Consider the following 26,838-nt stretch of genomic DNA (forward strand, 5'->3'; position numbering starts at 1 on the left):
ATAAACACATACATGTTTAAGTTCAGGTGGCAACTCTCTTCAAAGTAAAGCACTTTTAAACTTCTTTCGTTTGACATCAATATTGTAATATTTTACCAAAGTAACTGATTAAAGATATTTACAACTTTAATTACACTATTAAAATGTTTTCGAAATAAAGTTTGTTAATAAAATTGAAGTTGCATTTTTAAATAGTTAGCCATCCTATTCGAAATGTTTCTGTAATGAAGCTGGTTTAAATCTTTTTCGTTCGGCATGCTTTTTTTTAAATTTGTTGCAGGTGTTCTGACATCCCCCGAAATGTAGAAATGTAGGATTTTAAGGCACTTAAAGCTTGAAAAAAGGGAAAAAGAGCTTTTGAAAAAAGGCATTTATTTTTTTAATTTTGTTATTTACAATATGCATGTCCAATTAAATATATTAAAAAATACATACAGTGGGTAAAAAAATTATAGCCGAACCACTTGTTGCCAAGTTTTAATGTATTATTTTCTTTGTAATTTAATTTTGGTTACTTTTTTTATAAAAATATAGTTCATTCATTAGCAAAACCCGTGTAAATCCAAGCTTCCAAATTTGTGCAATATTAAAAAAAAAATCAAAAAAACTTTCGTACAAATTTCGAGCTATTTAAAAATTCTAAAAAATCAATCGTAGTTTTTAGCCTTTTGAAACTTGTACTTTATTCTACGAGAATTCAATGGGCTACAAAACTGCATACTCAGAATCTAATTAAAAACTCGAAACTTTTACGAAAATTTTTCGAATTTTATTTTTAATTGCATAAAATTTTAAGGCAGTGGCATTCGATTGTTACATTTGTACAGATTAGTACACTTTTATATTTATACATTTTTATATCGTCACCTGCAATGCAAAAAGACGTAACTTATAAAAAATTCAAAGTTCTTTTTTTGATTGATATGATGGATTTCATCGTTTTATAAAAAAAAAAAATTATTAGTCACGACTTTTTCCATTTCAGTGACGATGTTGTTACCTCTTTTTGTATTTCAGGTGACGATATGTATCTACGTATGATGAAACTTTAAAAAAAAATTGTATCTCAAAATATGTTTGCATTTATATGTACATTAGACTGTATCACTCCCCACAGAAAAAAAAATCGGTACTGTGTTTCCATTGTAATTATAAAATCTATTATATTTTAACACTATTTCGGAAAAATTTGTTTTTGTTATTTTTTTGGCCTTTATAACAATTATAAACAATTTATATTGAGCTCGAGGCCATTTTAAATGAAAATTTTATTGTGGAAAGCAACAATAATTTGAAAAAATGGTAGAAGTGATAGCTATTTCGGAAATCACCACATTTCCTCATCAGACTTCTTTCAGTAGGATTCGAACCGACGATCCCACTGACTCAGCCAGTTGCCTATGCACCGTGCTAAGTACGCCTTGTAAATTATCGTTTGCTTTTTTCCACTATTTTCATTTTTGTTATGCCAACACAATCAAGCGCAGCTATTCCGCTGCAATTCACTTGATCATGTGGTTGTTGGTATTGTTGGTTTTTGCTAATAATTCTATTTTTAGAATGTTTAACTTTTAGGTGTGCTCGTCCTTAAGTTATTTGTTTTTGTTAATTTACGTGAGCTGGACCGATTTGAAAATACTTCCAAAAATTTAGTTTCTTATGAATAAAACCTCCATTTTTGCTTAAGTCTTAATATCTTTCCGGAAAATATCGGCGGACGTCTTAAAATATAATAGATTTTATAATTCCAATGGAAAAACAGTGATGCAGTCTAATATATAGTGAAAATTTGGGGAAAAAAATCGCGCGATTTATTTTTACTTTTTTTGATATATGTTATTTAAGTTTTCATTTAAATACAATATCGCAATGACATCTTGTTCTTTATGAATGACAGAAGATAATGTACATTTTCGCATAAAAATAGGAGTTTTCAGGTTAAATAAAGTAATTAGCGTAAATGTGGCAAACAATAATTAATTCATACATATTTTCCACTACTTATTGTGGCAATGGCGCTGAAGCATCGCTTGATCTTTCTAACATTTAACAAATTACATTAAAAGTTACCGTAACCCACTTTCATTTTGCATCAGCAACAACTCTTTAAAACAACAACAATAAAATCAGCATTCTAACTGCAATAATGCACAACACGGATGATGCAACACTGCTTGCTTGCTGCGTTAACGCCACATCGTATTACGCGTACAGTATGTACTCGAATAACCACAGCCACAGTCACTCAGCTTCAACTACTAGTTTACACGTAATTAAATTTTGTAATCTGCTCTGTGAGTGCCATTGTTGTAACTGTTGTTCGTGTGTTTGTGGCATTTATTTCTATGCATAGTTTTTGTCATAATCCATTACCAACAGTGCTGTACTATGTATGTATGTATGTGTGTTGATAAGTTTTGCAAAACAAAAAAAAGTTTAAAGGCAATTAAAAAATAGCGCGAATAACTATATATTAAACGCCTGAAACGCGTCTAAATGTCCAGCTAAAATTAATGGCATGTAATTAGGCAATTTAGCAATTAACCAGGAATTAGTGGCATAAATCGTGGATAGGAAAATATTCGTGTGTATGTATGTATGAACATATATGAAGCATTCCAGTCCCATTCGGTTATTTGGTTTTTGAGGCAGCATTTGGAGAGAGAGACCTCGCTGTTTTTTTTTAATTTTTATTTCCTTTTTAACTGACCATAGCTTTACGCAAAAAGTGGCCTATTGGGAACCCTTTTTGAAGTTTTTCATTTCCAAAGCACTTGGATTATAAAATCGAAAAATAAATGTCAAACCCGTATTTCTATAAAATTTTCAAATTTTCAATATAAAATGTTGATTTCCAAAAATCGAGTACTGATAGATTTTGTTGAAAATTTCACTCATTCCGCAGCTTTTAAGCATAGTCACTGCTTCCAATTTAATAATAAACAAGTAAGAAAGTCTAAGTTCGGGCGGAGCCGAACATTAAATACCCGGCGCAAGTATTAAATATATGTTTTTCACCTTTACGAAAGCTACCACTAGATGGTAAGCCGGGGTGCATCAATTTTGAGTAAATTAGCGTCCTTAAATTTCGAATTATTGAAGTTTCAAGCATTTCTGAAATTTACCTTATATAAAAATCGGCCGTAATTTTAGTCCGATTTCAATAATTTTCAACGTTTTGCTTTTATTTGGCAAGCACAATAAAAATACCGAGTTTGGTACAAATTGGTAGAACGGTTACCGATATACATATATGTGATCATAAGTGGGCGGTGCCATGCCCATTTTCCAAAATTTTACCATAAACGTATATCTTGGTAAAGAATTGTTGCAAGCATCAATTTTGAATAAATTAGCTTCAATATTTACTGATTTATCGAAGATTTTGTATTTCTCTAAATTACCGTTATATGGGATGTGGGCGTGGTTATTGTCCGATTTTAAAAAGTTTCGGCGATTTTTTATGCTGTACCAAGGCCAACAACTGTGCCAAGTTTGGAAGAAATTGGTGCAGCGGTTACCAAGATATACACATGTAACCATAAGTGGGCGTGGCTACGCCCATTTTCCAAAAATTTATAATATTCTTATTTTTCGTCTAAAAATTATTGTAAATATCAATTTTGAGTGAATTATCTTCAGTAGTTACTAAAATATCGCAGTTTTCGTATTTCTGGAAATTACCGTTATATGGGAAGTGGGCGTGGTTAAAGTCCGATTTCGCCCATTTTCAATACCAACCTACCTTGGATTAAGGGAAACCTACATACCAAATTTCGTTGAGATATCTCAATTTTTGCTCGAGTTATCGTGTACACGGACAGACGGACAGACGGACAGACGGACAGACGGACGGACGGACGGACAGACAGACATGGCTTAATCGATTTCTTTTTTCATCCTGATCATTTATGTATACATTTGTCTATATCTATCTCGATTCGTTTTGGCTGTTACAAACAACCGTTATGTGAACAAAATTAATATACGCTTGTGCACAAGTGCGCTCGGGTATAAAAAAGGGATAATTTCTAAACATAACATAAATATTTGCGTAAACAATTGTTTTCATTTTCTTTAAAATTCGATCACGCGTACATGGCGTATGAGTAACATTAAATATTTCCTGCTCATATTTCATACCAAAAATTCCTGAATTAATCGAATACGAGAAATACACAATTTGTAAGTTTTTATTTAATTAAAAAAAATCTAAAAAATAGATCCCATTACATTGTAAGGATACTCTCAAGTTTGGAAATGACACAAGAAAAACGCCATAACACGTGAACTTAAGATTGGTTCCTCGATCACCGATCTGTATTACCAGGTCAGGCAATTAAAGGAAACAACAAGGAAAAGATTAAAAAAAAATAACAAATATTTAGTACTATCTTTAAATTTGTATTAACGCCTGTTCTTTTGCCTAAAACTCAATATATATATGAAAATATGCAATCATTTTTTGTATGAAATAGGGCCAGGAAATATGTAATGTTACTCATACGCCACATCATACATGGCCGTATTCGTACATACTCGTACATGGCGTATGAGTAACATTTTCGATGTCATTCACAATGCAAACTTATAATGAAAATATCTTGGGCAAATTACCTGATTTAGAAAAACGGTATACAGATCCGTAATCTACGATCTGTATCAAAATTAAATTTATGTACGTATCTCGGCGTTTTTTTGTGTCATTTTAAGTTTTTTAAGAAGAAATTTTCAAGAAAGTAGTGGTTTTTGGAAAATTTAAAACATTTCCGGAAATTTTATGGAAATGCGGTTTTGAAAATATTTTCGATTTTATGTTCTTAAAGGAACTTTTCTTCAAAAATCGATATCTCGAAAATGGCGGGATGCAAAAAATTAAAAAAAATCCGGGAGACTTCTCTGAATTGGTACTATAATAAAAAAAATTATGAAAAAAATCCGAGATCCAAAGCCAAATGGTGTTCGCATTGGGCTGGAGTGCCCCATATGCATATTTTGCATATGTAAGTATGTAAAGGTTGCTGACTTCACGCATAAATTATTTCGAATAAAAGGCACCACCAAACCATTAATTCAAGTACTGCATAAGTTTGCTTAAGTTTAAATAAGCATGTGTTGAAAATATATTTTACGCTCAACTTACCTTAATTGAGCATCCACAATTCACTTAGAACTGCATGACAGCGCGTTTGTAGGCTTATTGTTTTTCTTTTATTCTTTCTATGTCTTTTTACGCTTCAATTATGTATGTATGCTCGACATTTGTATGGACATATACACAAATGAATTTTTATTAACTTTACATATATGTATTTAGCACATATGTATTAGCATAAATTATTATTTTTTACTTAACACAATAAAAATTTTATTTTACACAATTTTGAATTTTTTCGCACTTTTCTATGTTTTGCACAACTTTTACGCACACACAAATATTTCTTATTTATACATTTTTTTTAAGTTTTTTTTTCTAATTTTTAATTTTTAACAACAACCACCGTAAATGGTAAGCACACTCACACCTTCATATACATATGCAATTAGCGCATAAAAGCTGTTATGCAGCCCCCATTAAAATACAATTGCGCCTGTTTGTGTGATATTTCGGTAACACTAACTATGCTGCAGCAAGCATGTGCAACAAACTGTATTTTTGTATGCTAGATATTACACAGCACCTTATTGCTATTCATTTTTCGCTTTCACTACACTTGACTTGAGTTGGCGTGAATTTCGATTTTCGTTGACCTTGATTTGAGTTTTCGAATTGTATTCGGTGATTTTACTTTTCAACCGCGAACGCGCAAATCTTTGTTCTCTTTTCTTTGTTCTTTGTTCATAGTTATATACATATGTATGTGAATCTATTTTTTTCCACTCACGTTTTTCGCTTATTTCAAACGCTATTGTACTCGCAAGCACAAACAAAACACGGATTTTCAATGTAGCTCACACACATATTCTGATATTGCACGTATAAAAAAATGTGCGTTCTAATGTCACCCGGTACGTCGTAGGCGCAATGCAGTTGGCGGCAAGAATTGTCACTGTCTTTCGCTGACTTCTGTTGCTGTATTCACATGCCTACACGCATTCATACATATGTAGTATGTGTATGCATATGTACATACATACGTGTACGTAGTAGTCTATTTCAAGGCGCTCAACGTTTTCGTTAGGCTATTTCTAGGCGCGACGCGTACTTTTGAAAAGCAATGAACTGTCCTTTTATGCGTGATCTTGCTTTTGCTGTTTACTAAGCTATGTGCCAATATGTTGGTAGCCACGTATAATTTTACTTATGTAAATACATACATATGTATATGTATGTGTATGCAAACGTTGCTAACACTTGTGGGTAGCTAAAATTTCGTTAGTATAATTCGTGTGACCGGCAGTTGTACGCGTCTTATCGTCACATCGGGTAGTTTGCATATCAAACTCGCACACATACATACATATTTGCAATTATCACTTTATGTATGTAAGTTCATGTGTATGTAGTTATTTAATAATGCACGAGCATCGCTCAGAAACGCCGCCTGCACTGTCGCGTGTCAATCGAATCGATGCCACCCAATGCCTACACAACAGCATCACCTTCACCAAAACCACCAACACTCGCGTGCGCTAAACTTTTTTCATTTGCCGCTCCAAGTGGAGAAAATCTGCACGCTTCGTTTATTCCCTTCTGTGTTACCACACAAGATTCGCTTCCAGCGCTCAGCGGCGACTGGCTGCTGCAAATGCTGTTGCTGCTACGTTTAGCTTTTTATTTAATGTGTTTTACTTTAGATTTTCACTCACTTTTTCTTTTGCATTCGCTTTGCGCTGGTTTTCACGTTGCTTTTTCCCTGCTCTCTTTGGTGTGTATTTTAAGTTTTGGAGATTGGATGCTGTCCGCTTTTGCTGATGATTCTTCTTCTCTTTTTCTACTGCTCCTGCTGATTGCTTGCGGTAGCTCTGTTGGTCGGTGTTTTGGTTTGGACTTTTCCCAGTAATGTTTTTGGTACTCTCTTTGCGTTTTTTTTTTTACACTTCTCACTTGCTAATTTTTGTACTTTTTATGTGGTAGAATTTTCATATTGTTGCTTTTGAAAAGAGCTTAATGTTGATTTTAAGTGAATTTTATAATCTTTTTTTATAAAAACACTTTAATTTCAACAATTTTTATAATTGTTTGAATTCTAATCATCTCTGGTTTTATCGATATCAGTAGTTGTCGCACACCTTTCCCCATCACCGCAATTTAACACTTAGCACTTCGGTAGCAAACGATGCTTATACATATGGACACAGTTACTTATGTATGTATGTATTTGTGGATGTATGTTTGCACATATTTATGTGTGTATGTATGTTGGTCTATTCATTTATGTTCACGAGTTTTCATAGTTGTCTTTTTTTGTTTTTGCTTTCGTTTTCATTGCTATAAAACTACATACATATGTATTGTATTTGTAAGTAGTTGTGCGTATGCGATTTTATATTCCGGTAAGCGAAATTCCTATGTCGTCACACGCATATCGACTTCAGCAATTTTCCAACTCATCAACCCATGTAGTGGCATTCGTGTACCCTTACCGAATCAAAGTACGAGTTTAATGTCATTATTTTTTTAACAAACTAGGTAATTAGCGCATATATAAAATTTCTTGAATTACATACATAAAAATTTAATGGTTCTAAAATTAATTTTCCACTCACATTTATTCTTCGACTCAAAGCCACCAATCGGCACTCGTGATTTCAACGCCCAACAATATGCTTCATAATTTGGTTAATAAGACAAACGAGTACCGTAAATGTTATGAAAGCAAGAACGTTGTAGGTAGTATCAAATATAAGCTCCGCACACTCATTAGGTATTTTTGTTTGTGGTTATCTCTTATTACTTGCAACGTACATAAATACTTTTGTAAACTTTAAACATAACTATAAAAATTGTTAATTATTCACTCGGTCACATCTGTCTACTCTATATACATAAGTGCATATATATATGTATGTAGTGACAAGTTCGCAGTCGTACTCAGTGTTTGCTTTAAAAAGGGATTCGGCTTAAAGTTTCTTTGTTTTCACTTATTTAACCGAATGGATTTTTCTCATAATATATACATACATACATATGTATGTACCGATGTTTGTTTTTGCACAATCTATTCAATGCGTTTCCTAATACATATGGTTCTAATTGCTTTTCTGTATTAATATTAAATACAAGTACATATTTTTGCCTATGACTTTGGACCTCTCCCCGCGTCAAGTGAGTTTGCCCATGCACAGAGACCATAATTATGTGCATACAATGTGATTGCTTAATTTTTCAGTACAAATGTGTAAAAAGTGACCAAGTGCATATTGCTGCCATTTTTCATATTAAATACCATTTTACCACTTGCACATCCTCGTTTATTTAATCGCCCGTTAGTTGAGTCAAAAACCCGATATTCCATTATCATAGCACACATTTTACGTCACCGGAGTTCTATGCGCTTGTTTAATACATACATACATAAGTATGTAAAATTGAACGCTGTTTCTACAATGTACTATTTTATTTTGTAATTACTTTTTTCTTTAGTTTCTCTTTTCTTTTTTTTTTTGCTATTGATCACCCGTGGCAAAAGTATAAGCAACACTTCACTACACCATATTTTCACGTTTTTAGTTGCGCTCGCTAGGCCATACAAGCTCTGACTACTGAATGGGGCACATATCTTCGCCAGCGAATTGTCATCGTCATTGCGCTGTTCTCTTTTACTTGCTGGATGGATGCTTGGAGACTCTAAATCAGGCAAGAATCTCGGAAACATACAATGGAATGTGTAGCGTATATTTACATACGTCTGTGTACGTATAGACGTTAGTTCTATGAATTATAATACCACCCATAGTCATCAATCGAGTCCTTTGTCCATTATTCATTCAATTGACAAGCACAAATATTTAACGGGCCTATCTACAGCAGTTCACAGTCACAACCTAGCAAGCAACTCACATTCCGCACAACACATCCGGCGCAAAGCAAAGCACAACGCGAAATCATCTGTGTCCACACGCACAATACGTTGGAGCTTGGCATTTAAGTTGACAGTGGTCCATGCACATGGCGCAGCCTCTCCAAAAGTGAGTGTTAAATGAGGAGACGAAGAGAGTATATATGGAGACTTCATTTCCAATGCACCTTCCAGACCCTTTTTCACATTATCCTTGCGCAAATGCTGGCATCTGGCATGCCATAGGAGAATTAGTGAAATGGCAAGTGATGCGATGACATTTAGTCGGCACGCAACGAATTGGCACAGAAGCTGAATGAAGCTGCTAGAAAATACTAAATTGATTATTGAGGGCTTTACCGGAGATGACGTTTTACATATTTTAAATCAAAATCCATTTGGAACAAGCAGTTCAACTTTGCAGAAATATTTCAATATAACACGATTTTTTTATATTTTTTACACACACAAATAATATTTACTGATTTATTTTATTTTATGAAATAGATTAAGTTTCAGCTCTTTTTACGATAAATTGCAGGAAACGGAACCGCCATGCCAAAACTGCAGATGCGGAATATAAGAAGCGGAAACACTGCGTACTGAGTGGAATCAAGAATATATATATTAATTCTATAACGATCAACAATTTGTTACACGATATTAGATTGATATGTAGAAATTGATTACTTATACAAAACATTATGCGTTTAGATTATCTTCTTTTTAATTATTTTTACACAAACAAGTGCAAGCGTAGGCAAATCCGCGGAAGTGAACAATAAAGCGGCAAACTAAGTGCTGGCAATGACATCAAGTTTAGTGTTGCCACCATACGTGAGTAGTGTTGTACCAATTACAAAACTTAACGAAACACCATGAAATGCGTTTCACACAACTCGAACAGTTAAAAATAAAATCGTGTAAATATGTATGTATGTAAGTATGTATGTAAATTAATCAAGAACGCAAACTTTTATTGCATTTTTTATTTAAAAGTTCACATGTCCTTAACGGAGTAGGAACAACCTCTGATTCCACAAACAAACATTATCTTCATTGCGAGTGCCGCTATAAGCTTAGTATCCAGCTCTTAAGAAAACGGTCAAGAAAAAATTGCCATTATTTCGCGTGTGTGTCCAAGGAATGTTGACATTTTTTATACCTCACAGCCTGTTGCCTCACTCTTTCCTCAAGAAATAATGGAGCGGGCATATATTTCTGTTGCAAACCTGGGTTGCCTTGTGCTCTTTTTTCACAAAAAACTTTAGAAAACCGTAGTAGAAAGCGTACTAAATTTCTGAAGAACTGCGTACTGCCTTAAGGAAATTTGACTCAAGAAAATTTCTTAGCCATTTCTTGTACGTCATTTTATATGGAGTTTTTGCTTTTCTTAAGAGCTGGATACTAAGCTTTAATCTCAAAAGATTTTTATTTTTATATTTTTATAATTACAGGCTCTTTTTTTATTCAAGAGAAATTATTGCTATGATTACTGCTTGTTGTTTATGTTTTTATCAAAGATTAACGATTTTGTCTGACTTTAATTTATTCACTATTTTTTCCTGATCATGATCACATATTAAACTCTGAATGGCTTACATCCGCCGTTTGCTATGGCGCATTTTCATAGAGAGATGGTAGTTTCATATCAAAATTTTTCACAAAAAATAAGTTTTTTGATGGTTGATAAATTGTAAAAATTATGAGCTGTCTTGCCATATTGAAAGCAATCAGAAGATTTAGTGATGTGCTTTATAAATAGTTCCCCAAGATTTAAAATAAAGCATGCGCTAATGAACGGATTCCGCCTCTAATGGACAAAAATATCTGCAATGAACAAAGTTCGGTAATTCCTCGAATTCAGTAAAAAGAGGCAACCGTCTCTGCAGCAGAAAATGTCTATATCCTTGAACAAGGTTCATTGGTTCACCGAAATCTGTCAAAATAGGCTATCAGCTTCTGCCGTAGATTGTAAGTGACGGCTCGTTGGTGTTTGATCTGTGTTTTGTTCACTTTAGGAAAAATGTTGGAACGGAAAAACGGACATTTACCTTGCAATAAGAGGTATACAATTTTGTATTTATACATGTATGTACATTATTTATTTATAATGGGCAATTTGACGCGGTCCCGTGGAGTCCACTAAAAGCGGATTGCACTGTATATATATTTATATATTTAGCAGCGCCTCATCGCTATCAGAAAATTCCGAGAATCCAAAAAGTGGTGCTTCTCCGAGGCCCAATTTCAGATTGCCTATTAATCTGCACTTAAATAGCCAATATTGGCCATTTATATATGAGATATGCAACCCTGTGTTTGTACAAATATTACAACGTTATTTATAATGGGCAATTTGACGCGGTCCCGTAGAGTCCACTAAAAGCGGATTGCACTGTATATATCTTTATATATTTAGCAGCGCCTCATCGCTATCAGAAAATTCCGAGAATCCAAAAAGTGGTGCTTCTCCGAGGCCCAATTTCAGATTGCCTATTAATCTGCACTTAAATAGCCAATATTGGCCATTTATATATGAGATATGCAACCCTGTGTTTGTACAAATATTGCAACGGAAAAAATTCAATTAAATAATAACACTTCAAAAAATAGCATTATTTAATTATATCCATACCTTTACCATTTTGTTTTTAGTTCTTTTCGTTCAGCGGTTAAGTTATACGGGTTTGTAGTTACGAATTATCAATTTTCTCAAATCGAGTTCTAACAGAGTAAAAATTTGCTAAGCAAAGGAAAGTAAGGCACTTGAGGGGGAAGGTTACAAATTCTTGCTGGGATACAAGTTTTAAATTATTTTGCCAATTTCATTGATTTAAAATTTAGCCGAAATCTGCAAGCCCTGACCAGCGAATTCTCGTATTCTCTCTGTAAAACCATCGATTTTTTTTCTAATTTCATTTTTAAAGATCTAAAACCGTTATCAATCGAGTAATTAAAAATTTTACTTTAAGTGAGAAAGTAAAAAAGTGAGTAACTAAAAAAAGTTTAACTAATAGAACTTTTCAGATCTTGCCGAACTTAAGATGTGATAATAAATTAAAGCAAATAGTAAAAAAGGAACGGACATTCAAAATTTGGACATTCAAAATTGAAAATTTTTATATTATATAAGCTGTAAATAAATGCTGTACTTCACTACAAATAAATAAATAAACTTTTTTCTAATTTAATACAACCAGTTTAAAGAAACGGAAGCGATATAAGAATGAAAATGTTTGAAATGCAACCGTGGAAGTGAGCTTTCAGTGAAACTTGCCAATTTATGCAAGTTTGCGTTTGTGCATAAATTTGTATGTGTCTCTATGGGAAGACGTAATCTTCTTGAGATTAATTTTTTACTTGTCTTCGCCTTTAAATTTTTATTTTTGTTCGCATATTTTCATAAAAAACAATAGTGCGCATACTAATGAGCCACACTCTTATCTTTCGTTTTTTTTTTTTGCTTTGCGTAAAAGTGCGTACATGCCATAAAAGCTTTTTGTTTGATTTGCTCTTAAAGGCTCAAAATGTGTTACACTTCAATTGAGAAAAAACGAAGTAGTTCCTGGAAAAATTTTAAAATTATGTGAAACTAAAAATTTAAAATGAAGATGTGCATTCGTGTAACAATGAAAATCTCGTAGTGGCAAACTAACTTTCGTTCGGCAGTTAATTTTATTGTTTCACTACAAAACTTTAAAGTAAACTTCTCAACGAGAATTAATTTGCTATTACGCCCGTCTTTGCAGTGGAGATTTAACTGACGTGTGTAAATACTGATTGTCGATTTTAAGTACAACAACCGGCTTTAAGTTACATCAGTACTGGAATTTTAACTTTTGCGTAAATCGATTTACACTTACATATATGGTCTTATACATAAAAAATAAAATAGATTTATAAAGTGAAGTTTTTATACAAATTTTAAAGTCTTCTTTATTTTTTGTGAATTCCGGTGATATATGTATCTTATTTTGTTTGACTAAATCCCAATTTTTATCAGAAAATGTCATAATTTTTTTCTTAAACCTAAGTTTATGTGTATGTAAATATTTCATTATTGAATTGTTGGTAATTTTGGTAGTAAATTTCAAGCCCTGCGTTTTGTACCTTTCGGCATTGTGTTTTATTACACTAATTAAGGAGATAACGCAGGCATCATTAAAAACGAAAACATACTAGCCTTATCACCAGTGCAACAAATACCCGCGTTTGACATCATTTAACTTCAAAGCACTTTGGCAAGTGGGAATGATTTGTTGAAACAAAAATGTCTCGGGAAAATTCCGCTGGCCGGCATTTCCTTATCTCCTAATGGATTTTTACGTCTTGTTTAAGAATTGTATAATCTCGCATAATGCATAATGGAAAATTAAGTAACATTTTTTTATCTAAATATCCAACAAATTATTACCGTTGGCAACATCACTGTGATTCATTACCAAAATCTCGTTAATTCATTCCTATTCAGCCAATGTTCATTAAAATTTAACGAAACTACTGAACGTCGAACGTCGGCAATTCGTACCACTTTGCGAATATAGTGAACGTGAACTCGGCAGCCATCAACCAGCCATCTTTTGAAAAATAAGTCGAGAGAATTGTAGTTGGGTGCAAAAGGTTATTTTTTATCTTGGTGGAGAAATTACAGAGAATTTAAAAGATGTCTATGATTTCTGCACGTCTGGCCTCATCAGTGGCACGTAATTTTCCAAAGGCTGCTACACAGGTATGCACCGGTTATTTAACAAACGCATTATTATTATTGAAATGTGCAATTGGGAAAATTTAAAGTCGAAATCGATGAAATTTATGGTTTTAAGGACTTGTAATGTGCTTTTAGTTGCCCCCGTTTGTTAAAACTCGTATAGAATTAAGTATTTGATGAGGTTTTTAAAGTGTTTGGTGCAAAAGTTACGCAACATTTTAACGCCGCTTTTCACGCGTTAACATATAAAGTGGAGGTTGGAGCAAAAGATTACATAATAATGTTTCAGTAGTGACTGAATAACACTCATTCTCATAAACAAAACTACAGAATGTTCTTATTATGGTTTCAAATAAATTACAAAATTTTAAATTACATAATGAGGGCTGCGAGCCCAATTAACGAGCAGCATTCGTGTGGCCTTTGCGTGAACACTGAACGAAGCCCCCTCTGAACGATATCGATTTTAAGGTTATGTTAATCAAGTGATGGAGGAAATTTAGTCCACTCCCTAAATGTCGCCAAAAATTTGTAATTTAATCGATTTTAGCTCTAATAATAATACAGAAACATAATAATAATAAGACCAGTCAAGCAAATCGCTCATACAAAATTTTCTAGACCACAATGTTACTTACATAAGCTACTTTAAGCACATTCCACGTATGTACATATGTACCTACTTTGAGTATGTAATTTAAAATCATGGCAAGCGCATTCTGTTAAATCTGTTTTTCCAATGATTTAACATTATTTTCCATTTCTTGCCAGAGAATTCGTCGAAAGGGCAACTTTCTATTCACTGATGTACCTGCTGAGCCCTATGCTCAGTTGTATGAAATTTCCACTATAATTTTTTAGTCCTAACATTGCCATTTTTTTTTTATTTCAGGTCGCCTGTAAGGCAGCTTACCCAGCTGCTTCTTTGGCTGCACGTAAACTTCATGTCTCGGCCACTCAGCGCAGCGCCGAGATCTCTTCCATTTTGGAGGAGCGCATCTTGGGTGTTGCGCCCAAGGCCGATTTGGAAGAGACCGGTCGTGTGTTGAGCATTGGTGATGGTATTGCTCGCGTCTATGGCTTGAATAACATCCAAGCCGATGAGATGGTGGAATTCTCCTCCGGTCTGAAGGGTATGGCTTTGAATTTGGAACCCGATAACGTTGGTGTTGTCGTTTTCGGTAACGACAAACTGATCAAGCAAGGTGATATTGTCAAGCGTACCGGCGCTATTGTCGATGTGCCAGTAGGTGAGCAGTTGTTGGGTCGCGTTGTTGACGCTTTGGGTAACGCCATTGACGGTAAGGGACCCATCAACACCAAGGACCGTTTCCGTGTTGGTACTAAGGCTCCCGGTATCATTCCACGTGTGTCTGTGCGCGAACCTATGCAAACTGGCATTAAGGCCGTCGATTCGTTGGTGCCAATTGGCCGTGGTCAACGTGAGTTGATCATTGGTGACAGACAGACTGGGTAAGAACACATACATTTCTTAGATTACCATTTAAATACACATATTGTTAAACAACTTTTACTTACTAATTATGTATGTATACCAACTTTTTTTGTTTTCAGCAAAACTGCTTTGGCTATTGATACCATCATCAACCAGAAGCGCTTCAATGCTGGTCAGGACGAGAGCAAAAAATTGTACTGTATCTATGTTGCTATCGGTCAGAAGCGTTCCACTGTCGCCCAGATTGTGAAGCGTTTGACTGATTCTGGTGCTATGGGCTACTCTATCATTGTATCCGCTACTGCCTCTGATGCTGCTCCTCTGCAGTACTTGGCTCCCTACTCTGGTTGCGCTATGGGAGAATTCTTCCGTGACAAGGGCAAGCACGCTTTGATCATCTACGACGATTTGTCGAAACAGGCTGTTGCCTACCGTCAAATGTCGCTGTTGCTGCGTCGTCCCCCCGGTCGTGAGGCCTACCCTGGTGATGTGTTCTACTTGCATTCGCGTCTATTGGAGCGTGCCGCTAAGATGTCGCCCGCTATGGGAGGTGGCTCCTTGACTGCCTTGCCCGTCATTGAGACACAGGCTGGTGATGTGTCTGCCTACATTCCAACCAATGTCATCTCCATCACTGACGGTCAGATCTTCTTGGAAACTGAATTGTTCTACAAGGGTATCCGCCCCGCCATTAACGTCGGCTTGTCTGTGTCGCGTGTCGGTTCAGCTGCCCAGACTAAGGCCATGAAGCAGGTGGCTGGTTCCATGAAATTGGAATTGGCTCAATACCGTGAGGTAGCTGCTTTTGCCCAATTCGGTTCTGACTTGGATGCCGCAACTCAACAGCTGTTGAACCGTGGTGTGCGTCTAACTGAATTGCTGAAACAGGGTCAATACGTGCCCATGTCCATTGAAGATCAGGTAAGAAAATGGAAATTAAAATTTCCTCAAAATTATTAAACCCTTGCGATATTTAAATTTTTTTAGGTTGCTGTCATCTACTGCGGTGTGCGCGGTCACTTGGACAAAATGGATCCCGCCAAAATCACCAAGTTCGAAAAGGAATTCTTGCAACACATTAAGACCAACGAACAGGGTCTGCTTGACCAAATCGCGAAGGATGGTCAAATCTCAGAGGCTTCTGATGCCAAACTGAAAGACATTGTCTCAAAATTCTTGTCGACTTTCCAGGGTTAAGTGAAGATTTGCTGTGCAAAGCCACGTTGAATTAGAACAGTAGCAAAAAGAAAAAGTTACACTATTTCATAGTTAGATGCGCGTAAAATACCAACTACGAATACAGGTCGCACTAACAAATACTTACCATAAATTATACACTATAAACGTAAAGATAAAGAACAGGATAATGCGAAGAAAAAAAGCCGAAATTAAATAATTATAAAAAATAGAAAAACACCATTCATGTTTCCTTTTTATTACATGCTATTAACAACTAAATATAGAGACTCAATTCTGGAAAAAATATGCGGGGTAAATTGTCTGTAGAGTTCGTTTGAACGAAGCTGCCAAATTCGGTGAGGTCAAGTGCTGAATGTGTGCGCATTTAATACATTTGACGAGAGCGCCCTAAGAAAAAAGTTGGTGTTTTATTTGTTTCACAATTTTAGCACTTGGCTGCGTTATTGCTTTTGATTTGATTTTCGAAGTCACTGAAGTATTTATAACAAAAATATCACATTGTATTAAAGTTATTGCTAGGTAAAACCGTCAAGTAAAAACTAATTATTGTGAAGTGAAAACTAATAAATTGAGGTGAAAATAAAAAACGAAATATGTACACTTTAATTACAAGAAAATCTTTTCAAAATGATAAAATCGGTTGGAAATTTAGACTTACATATCGTCACCTTTATTCACACTTTTCGAAACTGCGTTTTTCACAGATTTTGGTAGGATATATTAAAATATACCTCCACTAAAAATTTGCAACAACGGAGTTATGCTACTTTTTAAAACGCCCTATATGAATGCATCATTTCTGTTTTGTTTTTTGCTTCTGTTAAATACAGATTTGTTGATTAGGGCCTTTGTGAATTAAGGTAACGATATGTACATATCGATGGTTCTCTGCAATGATACAATTACAAATTCAAACACATGGTAAGCATCGAAGTTTGGTGAGAAACTCTCTAAACTTGCGTAGTAGTTATCGAAGCAGGGCCGGTAGGTTGGTGACTATTGGTCGTACTATAATGCTCATATAGGGAACTTAGGGCTACAAGCTAAACTCGTGAAAAACGAGATCTACTCTTATGACCCACTGGCATAATAAATGGTTCACAGGCCTCTTTCTTTAAATTTATTAGGCCGATTCTGAACAGAAACTCCCTGGGAGTTTTCTCTTTTTCTCCTTTCCTCCTATCATGAATTAAAATTTCCGAGGAAAATGGCCGAGTTGAGCTGTCAAAAAATAATTATTGGAGAATCTCTTTCTCGGGAGAAAGTAATTCCCGGAGAACAAACTCCCAGGGAGTATTCAGAATTGAACTGTATAAATCTCTGTTACGTCGGAGGGGATGCGTCGTCACGCAAGCGAGATTTTCCAGCACGTGAAGACGCCCGGTTACCCACCAAAAACTAAAAAATTTTACATAGCGCCTTTGCAAGTGGACTACTCATATCGACTGCTGAGTGGAAGATCGACCTACCTCGGCAGCCAGTTCGAAAACGTCATACCTCAAAAAACTTTTCAAGAACGCCCTATTTCAGAATTTAATTGAAAAACACCCTATCTCAGAATATGGTTGAAGAACGCTCTATGTTGTTGTTGTTGTTGTAGCGGCTACAACAACCCCGCCCAGATCGGCTGATATCTCAGTCGTTGTCGTCGAGTTCCACTAACGGCAGCCCCAAGAAGCGTGCAGCCTCTATGGGGTCGGTCCCTAGGGACGACGCCGTTAGGGTTGTGGGGTTTTCCGCCCTTATCTCAGAATTCGGTTCAAAACGCCCTATCTCAGAATATGGTTGAAGAACGCTCTATGTTGTTGTTGTTGTAGCGGCTACAACACCCCCGCCCAGATCGGCTGATATCTCAGTCGTTGTCGTCGAGTTCCACTAACGGCAGCCCCAAGAAGCGTGCAGCCTCTATGGGGTCGGTCCATAGGGACGACGCCGTTAGGGTTGTGGGGTTTTCCGCCCTTATCTCAGAATTCGGTTCAAAACGCCCTATCTCACTTCAAAATGTATTGAAAATGTGATGAGATAGGGCGTTTTTGAATCGACAGCTGAGATAGGGCGTTTTTGGAACAAATTCTGAAACAGGGCGTTTTTCAACCAAAGCTGAGATTGGGTGTTTTTCAATAAAATTCTGAAATAGGGCGTTTTCGAATTGGCTGCCCAGATGGGTCGATCTTCCATTCAGCAGTCGATTGTAAATCCAAATTTCAAACTACAAAAATTAAACAAAAAGTCCACAGAATGTCATCTACATAGATTCCAAGCTTTTTCATTCGAATTTCTTGAAATTTGTTTGGCATGCAGTTTTGTAGCCTATAAAATTTTAGTATAACATTTTCGTGGATTATTTTCTAATTTTTGTACAAAGTGTGAAATTTGTATTCATTTGGTTTTTATTAGATAATTAGCTATACTTTATACAAAATTTATGAACATTATAACACCCCTATTGCGAGTGTCGACTGGCAGTAGAAAAACGACTATTAAGCGATTATCGATTATCGATAGTATTGTGAGTGTCGCTTAGTCGCTCAATTAGCGACTGTGAATACTTTTTAATCGCTCATCCTTCTATTGCCGTTTTTTAGTCGTTGGAGTTTGCGTTTATAAAATTTACATAAGTAAGTGGTACTATAATGGATAAAAAGTAAGTCAATTGAATTGGAAGTTGTAAAAAATTGTGAAATATACATATGTATGTACATATGTGTCTGAATTACAGATCAAAAATTGTAAGCAACAAAAGGCAACTTGCGCGGTTGGTCGAGCTGATGCAGGAGAGTGAGGACATAGGCAAAGGAATTTACGTAAAGAGCAGTGGAGGAAGCTCCGCTTCTTTTGTGAAAGATATACAATATTTCTTGTGCATATAATTCCGGCTACGCCATCCACAGTGTTTTTGCGCAGAACCAACATCAAAGTTTACAAAATACTGCATAATTTATTAATTAACTAGTGCTCGGAAACTTGAAATCTNGTCAACCATTCACAATAGTACAAATTTTTATCGATCAAGTTACACAATAGCAAAATAAAAGATGATCGACTCGATCGACAAATTTCTATTCTACTGCCAGTCGACACTCGCAATAGGGGCCTAATAATAAAAATTCAACGACTGAACTGGATGTGAGGTGCTATCTTATTATCGCGTGCTATATACATACCTAACATTTTAGTCAAATGAACCGGATTTTTCGGTAGACGCTTTTAAAGTTTTCAATTTACTCTCAAATTGCAGAAAATACAAATGCATTTTCTCTTTTCACGCGGAAACTATGAAGCATAATATAACGAGTAATTTGCATTACTTTTTGGAATTATGCCAGTCTTGTAGTAAATGAGCGATATGTATTTTTATGCAAGGTCAGTTCACCACTATTTATGTACATACATACATATGTACATAAATCCCATCGCACTCTGTGCATTACAGTATTTACTACATACATTACATCTGTTATTTCTTCGGCTGTTACTGTTGCGCAGGCTGTTATGTTTTGTAATGATTTCGTTGGTGGGCATTGTGCTGGCGCTACATAAAAATGCTACTTTCTTGCGTTTGCTGTGCGCCTATTCGAAATCCGAGTTTGACGGTTTTATGAGCGTCATTATTTTTCGACATTTTAACGACCGACGCTATTGACAACGCACCCACACACACACATGCGCTATAAAAAAACGCATTATTTGCGCCGCCAAATTCAAGCACAAGTTGCTTGTTTGGGGGCTGACTGCACGGCATAAAAAACACCACATATGAAAGCATACGAAAACCTTCAAAGCAAACAAACATTTTTATATGCATTCTTGGTTTTGCACTACCCCGTTGGTATCTATACCATAAGCACGTTCTCTTGTGGGGTGAACCACTGAATAAATGGGCGGTCATTTGGGCAGTAGACGCGCACTGCTGCTACACCAACTTGCTGAAAAAACTGTTGTCAGCAGTGGCAGGGGCTCAGTTATGGAAAGTGGTTGCTGTTTTGCAAATGTACACCAAAATAGAGCGCGTAGCGTTGTTGCTGTAGGCATGGTAAATGCTCCCCACCCAAAGAGTTTCCAAGTGTACACATTTTTTTTTGTCGCATCTTTTACATTGTTCAGCCGTGTTGAATACTTTGCTTTGTCGCTGAGCAACTGTTACCGAAATATGCGCAGCATAACGACCTTTGTGCGGCGGCGGGTCGGCAGCAGCGAGTCTTGGAAAAGAACACTTTTTAACTGGAGAAAAAAAAACGCTCATCAAAATTTGGCAAACATCACTAAATACATTTATTGCTATAATTTTTGCGGAATTTTAGTTGCCACAGCCCTCACAATCCCGTATATCTGTATAAAATTGTTGGTAGGGTGTAAATTTTAATAAACTCAAACTTAAGTTTACGTACAATTGTTTTTAATCATACATAGAAGTTATATAAATCTGCTAAATTTGAGCATAGTTTTAACTAAATTACTAAAGAGCGGTGATATGCTGATTGCGTTGGATAGGTTAAACATTTAACTTTGACACACAATATGCTACTAAGATAATTAAATTGCTTGCCGAAGAATTACTCTAAATATTCTTTCCAACCGCCACTTTACAAAATGTTTTTATGGAGTACAATCAGTTAGTAATATACGTTGCATTGTCGGTATTTTCCTCACATATAGGAAAGTTACATATTGGAAACATTTAACAAATATCGCATTTGCTATTACACATCTTAAAACGATGGCCGACTTCCAAAACGTATCAATACAATGTTTGGAAACTGTTATACTGTTTGTATATGCAGAGTTGCGACACATTGCCACCATATACATTGCATATTGAAATTTTAAATATTAAATATAGTGAAGAACAATTTCTCTGAATTTTCCAATTTTAAAACACCAATGGTAACTAATAACCAACGAAGCATCAACTTTGTTTCTGATGCTCTGAGTGGTCTAGTGATGCGTTTCGATAACTTCGGATGCTTTTTGAAAAAGTATACATTGTCAACATTTTGTAGTTCGGCGCTATGGAGCATTATACTTTGTACGTATGCAAAGCAATTGACGTGTTGGAAGTCAGCCTATATTTAATACTAAAGGAATGCCCCAGTGTTAATACATACAGCACGCCATTTCCAAGTGATATTGTGTGCCCCTTATGTTTATTTATTTATTTTTAAGAATTTTCAATTAAAATTTAATTCATTCTCAGACAAACCAAGAAAAAAGTTTGAAATCTAGGTGAAAATTTGTTGCACTTTTTTGTAGTTTTCTACAAATTTTTAAACTTGGGTTTATATGGGTTTTGTTAGAGAAAGAACTGTATTTTAATTGAAAATTCTTAAAAATAAATAAATAAACATAAGTGGCACACTTTGAAACGGCGTGCTATAGATATGACCGATACTGTACATACATATTTATGTGGTAGAAGTCTTCCACTTGCATGTTGCTGCTTTCGACATCATTCTTCTGTTCCGGATTTCAACCTTCCTTTAATGCCGCACATTATATGGAAGAAAAACTTATGTTGATTGCTGTCCGACGGTGAGTTAGTATGTGTGTTGTCTTATTTTAAATTGTCGCATAATACTTAAAAGTAAAAAAATATATTATAAAGAAATATGTTATAAAATCATGAAAAGTTTAAAAATAAAAGAAAAACAATTAAACTAAACTACATAAACAGAATTTTAACGCATTGCAGCTCCTGTCGCTGTAACTGCCCTCATTAAATCTTCCTCATTCATCATGATTAATTATGGAATCAATTAGTTTATCATATAACTCTGAGCGCAACGAAATCTTATAAAATTTCGATTTTTGATACTTTGTATAGACAGACTTCAGTTTGGCAGCGGGTGCATTACGCACCACCGCAGCAATCTTCTTGGCTATGGGTCGCAAATGTTCAGCCGAGTAGTGAGAATACCACTGCATTGTGGGCGTCCAGTGCTTGTTGTTAAAGCCAGTTGGTAATTTAGCATTGTCTTTGAGCAAATGTAAAGCCAAGAAGAGCGACGAAGCGGCGATCTGCAAAATAACGCATATACATATTTTTAATGAAGCTTAAAATTCAATTCAAATTGGCGCATCTAATTTGGGTGTATTACCTCAGACGGTTTGTATGCTGCTAAATCGTATTCGATTGATGTCAATTCGATGAAATATTTGGCCATCGCATGATGTATATCTTCTACTTTAGCCGCCTTTGAGAAGCGACGCAAAAAGTGTATTGGCAAAGGACGGGCCAAATTGCAATCGAGCGTTTTGAAGATTTTTAATTCCATTTGCACAATTTGTTTCGAGTTATAGGTGTCATCAGTAATGAAAACAAATTCGGAAATTGATGGTGGTATTAGCTCTTCGTACTTAGCTGCAATGAATAGCGCAGTGACGCCAACTAATTGCAAATGTATACGTTTCGTATCCTTTACTTCTTGTAAGTATCGATCTATAATAGCTACGGCCATTTGGAATGTTTCTGGGTCCAAATGAAATTGACAATGCACTTCATTGATCCAATCAATTAGCACAGCCCGCATTTTTGGATGAACTTCATCTTGACAATCCAAATGATTTTTGCGAATATATTGTTCCTCCTCCAATTGAAATAGGTAATTATATATATCATTTACATATTCAGATACGAGTAAAAGTTGATCAGAATCGCCAGAGTCAATATCTTCAACGCCTTCTATACCCTCGGGTGAGAGTGTTTGCACGCTTTTAATTTTTAATGAAGACTGCTTGCTGATTTCAGAGCCAGAATCTCTTGGTTCTTTTGCTGCTAATGGTTCCTGCTTGCCTTTTATACTCTGCGCTGTTGCCTTTGCCGCTATGACCTTGGAGCCGCTATCTCGTGACAATGCTGCTTTCAATTTTGTTAAGGATTTCCGTGACAAGTTGCTATCTTCCCGCCGCAATGCTAGATGTTCTCCTACGGTAACTGATTTTTTAGTCTTTGCCTCCTCTGTAACCTTAGTTTTACTGACTAAACAAATATGTACACACATAGATAAATATGCAATGAGGTGGTTGAACAAAATTCCCTTCTACAAACATTTTTATTAACTTACGTTTTGCCTGTTGTAATTTATTTTCAACTACTTTTACAGTAAGCGTCTTGGGTTTGTTCTGGCCGGACACGACATTGCGTTGAAATGCCGATGGCACGACACCATTGGGTCCGCGCAAAGAATTCGACCTCGTAACATTTTTTTTAGGCTGTTCAGAAGCTGCAGTTGCATTGGGCTTGATAGATGCTGCAACAGCACCTGGCGCTTTTTTCCAATGTGTGTCAACACGTGACTTTGTGTTTTGGATTACATTTTTCAATTTAGCATCAACACTGATGAGAAAAAATTGTTATAGCAAAATAAAAAATTAAATCTTTATTAAACAGTGAACCAAATATAAACTGGGACACGACATTTTAGGAAGTTTTGGTTATTTTTCATTAATTTATATTTTGTTTAATACTTTTTTTTTTAGGTATAGCTGATTACTTAACAAAAACCATATAAATCCAGAATTGTCCAAAAATTATGAAAATTCTACAAAATTTCAACTTTTTAATCAGCAACCATAGAAAACAAACATGGTATGCAGTTTTGTAGCCCAATAAATTTTAGTATAATAAATTGCAAATTTGAAGTAGCTAGGACTTGCCGCTGATTTTTGGAAATTTTTTAATTTCCGTATAAAAAAAAAGTGTGAACATGCTTTTTATGGAGAAAAATGCGTAAGTAAAAAAAAAGGAAAATTGCCAAAAATCAACGATAAGCCCAGCTACTTCAAAATTGCACTTTATTATACTAAAATTTATTGGGCTACAAAACAGCATACCATTTTTGTTTTGTTGTTGAAATTTTACAGAATTTTCATAATTTTTAATTCTTAAGAATTTGGATTTATATGGACTTTTTTAAGTAATCAGCTTTACTTTCATAAAAAAATAATAAACATTAAATAAACTAAAGAAAAGCAGCCAAAACTTTCCGAAATGTCCCATCCAAGTTTATAGTTGGTTCACTGTATACCTAACAAGTTTATTTTTAAAGCTTGCGTAACAATTTTTATAAATGGTTTTTCACTTACTCTTTTTGGGCGGCATCCTTGGCGGCTGCGTGTCGTAGAACTGCCCGATTTTGCAGATCTCCCAAAGCCGCACGCTTTGTAACTTCTGTGGTATTAGTGACAGCAAAATTTTTTACCTTTGTATAATTATTGGCCTCATTCTTAAAAGAAAACAAAATTTATGTACATACATATAAAGCTCTGATGCGTTACTTTTCTTCGAAATTGCAAATCATATGTTGGTTAGAACAAAACAGTATAGCAATAACAATATATGTACTTCACCTCTACCTGGGAGTACGATATATTTTTATAACTCAAAGGAATATTTCTCGCGAAATAATTATACATAAGATATAATCTACCAATGTGTGTACAAATAAAATATTATTAACTTTTAGAGATGAATGCTAGGTAGCAGCTGTATAAATGCCATTAAATTGAATGTAATGATGAACATGAATTGGCAATTGCCCTTAAGGGACACGAGAAACCCCCCCAATTGCCCTAGAAAGTATGACGCACAAACCCACGTGCATGCATATATGTACGGTACCCCAGTAGTTGTGCGCCAAGTGTTGAAGTCTTTTGAACCTCTACCACCATTTTGTTTCCCCTCATCTTTCAACAAAATCAGTTAAGTAGCAACAAAAAAGTGAAGCCGCTACAATAAGAAAAATAGAAATTATATCAAAATACACACACACACATGAGTTAAGAAAAATTCTTATAGCCGCAGCCCCAAGTTTCCTAAACTCGATGGAAAGATTAAAAAACAGATTCCAAATTTAATTCCACTTACCTCGTCATTGCGAATTTTCGTTGCGCCAACCATTTTACTTAAATCTCTTGCCGATATCTAATTTCCAAATGCTGAAATCGAAGCGCTTCACGCTAATCTTGCACTCTTCTGCTGCTGCTCGTTCCACAATCTTCTTTTAATTATTTTATACTCGAATTGGACTTTTTGGCTGATAGAAAAAAGTTGACAAACTCTTTTCTAACACAATTTTACTATCCACCAGGTATTTGTGCGGCAGTTTTCTCTAATTTCTTGTGAGCAGTGGAAAAATCATACGAATGCGAACCGTTGCATTTACTGTTTGAAGCGCACTTTTAAAAAGTCCCGCATTCAACCCGAACATGGAAAACACGAGCAATCTTTCGTTAAGTCATCGCTGAATTGCATTCCATCGAAACTGAAAGAAAATGGATGCCAGACCAAAAACTAAAAACAATCAAATAGATCTGGCAATTGACAAAGAACGTAAAAGTTTACGTTATTGAAGTCGATCTACACTTTATGTTATGCACCAGTAGTTGTTAAAGAACCAAAAACCTTTACATTAATAAATTGCGAATTTTTTAAAGTGGCGTATCCTTATTAAGTTGACACAAAAACTTTAAATTATAATAAAATCTGAGCAGTGGCAGCTTTGCTCGAAGATGGGTCATACTGATACCAGCGCCATCAAGGGATAAAATATTTTAAGTAAATAGCCTGCGGTCTTCACTTTCGTGTAAATCTCGCTTGTGAGCTGTTTTTTCTAGCACGCGAGATAGTTTTGCTGACTAGGCATTTGAAATGCCTGGAATTTGCCAGTCTAGGTTAGTATTTTAAATAGTCAAGAACTTTTTCTAAATAGGTGTTCTTTTTGAGGAAATGATTGTTGTTGTTGTTGTTGCTGTCGCGGCTATTAAACCCCCCTCGTGTCGCGCGAAGTCAACAGGGGCTGTCCATAGGTGCAGGGGTGTTATGGGCTGTTTTTGCTTACGCGTAAATGTACATTTAGCGCATTTAGCTCTAAATGCTACTCTAAATGTACATTTATCCATACAAAATTCGTCATCTAAATGCAACTAAATGCAACTCAATCTTTGCATTTAGAATCTAAATGCTAAAAGCATCCATGTGATCTTCCAAAATTTCCACGATTCGAACATGGTTTAATGAGAAAAAGTGGCAACATTGCTTTTTCGAGTATACAACCGCTAGCTGCGTTTCAGTGATCGCCGATCGAGATTTCATTTATTTTTTACATTATTTGGATAAAGAAAAGTTACGCAAATTCAACATCGATATGATGCTGATAGAAATCTGGATTAATTTGTGATCAACTCTGTTTGTTTTGTTTCCTAATTAGGTGTGGAAAATATAATTGGCAGCACCGACAAATGAATATATACACAAACAAATGTTCGGTTATGGTTAAAACCATTCAGGTTTTTGTATTGAATTTTCGGTTTAGAATTTATTTTTCCTTTTCAGTAGGGGTTTTTGCACATTATCTTTTCCGTGAGAATTTATCGTAATGGATACGGATCTGAATAAGCGACTGGAACACGGCTGTTTGTCAAAAGCATACGATTTCGAACTCGCGTAAATGTACATTTGCTAAATGCGATAG

The 26,838-nt window shown here is 35.3% G+C and overlaps 3 protein-coding genes across 3 annotated transcripts in view; 1 reads left to right on the forward strand and 2 right to left on the reverse strand.

Moving 5' to 3' along the window:
• LOC108374498 (cyclic nucleotide-gated cation channel alpha-3) overlaps nucleotides 1–5,288 on the reverse strand; it is a 391,911-nt gene extending 386,623 nt beyond the window's left edge. The window contains exon 1 of the mRNA XM_017630830.1: nucleotides 5,144–5,288. The gene's annotated coding sequence lies outside the window, so the exon portion shown is untranslated. The remainder of the gene's footprint in view (nucleotides 1–5,143) is intronic.
• Nucleotides 5,289–13,499: 8,211 nt separating this feature from the next.
• Nucleotides 13,500–16,895, forward strand: blw (ATP synthase subunit alpha blw, mitochondrial). Its single transcript, XM_017631858.1, has 4 exons — nucleotides 13,500–13,734; nucleotides 14,606–15,186; nucleotides 15,289–16,090; nucleotides 16,157–16,895. Exons 1-4 carry the CDS (start codon nucleotides 13,669–13,671, stop codon nucleotides 16,364–16,366), a joined length of 1,659 nt encoding a protein of 552 aa, XP_017487347.1. The 5' UTR covers nucleotides 13,500–13,668; the 3' UTR covers nucleotides 16,367–16,895.
• A 4,871-nt stretch (nucleotides 16,896–21,766) lies between these two features.
• Nucleotides 21,767–25,625, reverse strand: CycB (Cyclin B). Its single transcript, XM_017632882.1, has 5 exons — nucleotides 25,233–25,625; nucleotides 24,452–24,591; nucleotides 23,431–23,702; nucleotides 22,465–23,345; nucleotides 21,767–22,384 (listed from the first exon to the last, which is right to left on the reverse strand). Exons 1-5 carry the CDS (start codon nucleotides 25,263–25,265, stop codon nucleotides 22,094–22,096), a joined length of 1,617 nt encoding a protein of 538 aa, XP_017488371.1. The 5' UTR covers nucleotides 25,266–25,625; the 3' UTR covers nucleotides 21,767–22,093.
• Between the last annotated feature and the right edge of the window lie 1,213 nt (nucleotides 25,626–26,838).

The sequence above is a fragment of the Rhagoletis zephyria genome, unplaced genomic scaffold, assembly GCF_001687245.7.
Source record: "Rhagoletis zephyria isolate East Lansing unplaced genomic scaffold, Rhagoletis_zephyria_1.1 Rzeph_scaffold_00001, whole genome shotgun sequence".
Taxonomy (NCBI): Eukaryota; Metazoa; Arthropoda; class Insecta; order Diptera; family Tephritidae; genus Rhagoletis; species Rhagoletis zephyria.

Bases quoted from the DNA above. Each gene is read 5' to 3' on its own strand.
- blw (XM_017631858.1), top strand. From the start codon at position 13,669: ATGTCTATGATTTCTGCACGTCTGGCCTCATCAGTGGCACGTAATTTT. The intron at 15,187-15,288 runs GTAAGAACACAT...TTTTGTTTTCAG, and splicing joins ATTGGTGACAGACAGACTGG to CAAAACTGCTTTGGCTATTG. The intron at 16,091-16,156 runs GTAAGAAAATGG...AAATTTTTTTAG, and splicing joins CCATGTCCATTGAAGATCAG to GTTGCTGTCATCTACTGCGG.
- CycB (XM_017632882.1), bottom strand. From the start codon at position 25,265: ATGGTTGGCGCAACGAAAATTCGCAATGACGAG. The intron at 24,592-25,232 runs GTAAGTGGAATT...TTTTCTTTTAAG, and splicing joins CGAAAATTCGCAATGACGAG to AATGAGGCCAATAATTATAC. The intron at 22,385-22,464 runs GTAATACACCCA...GTTATTTTGCAG, and splicing joins CAGCATACAAACCGTCTGAG to ATCGCCGCTTCGTCGCTCTT.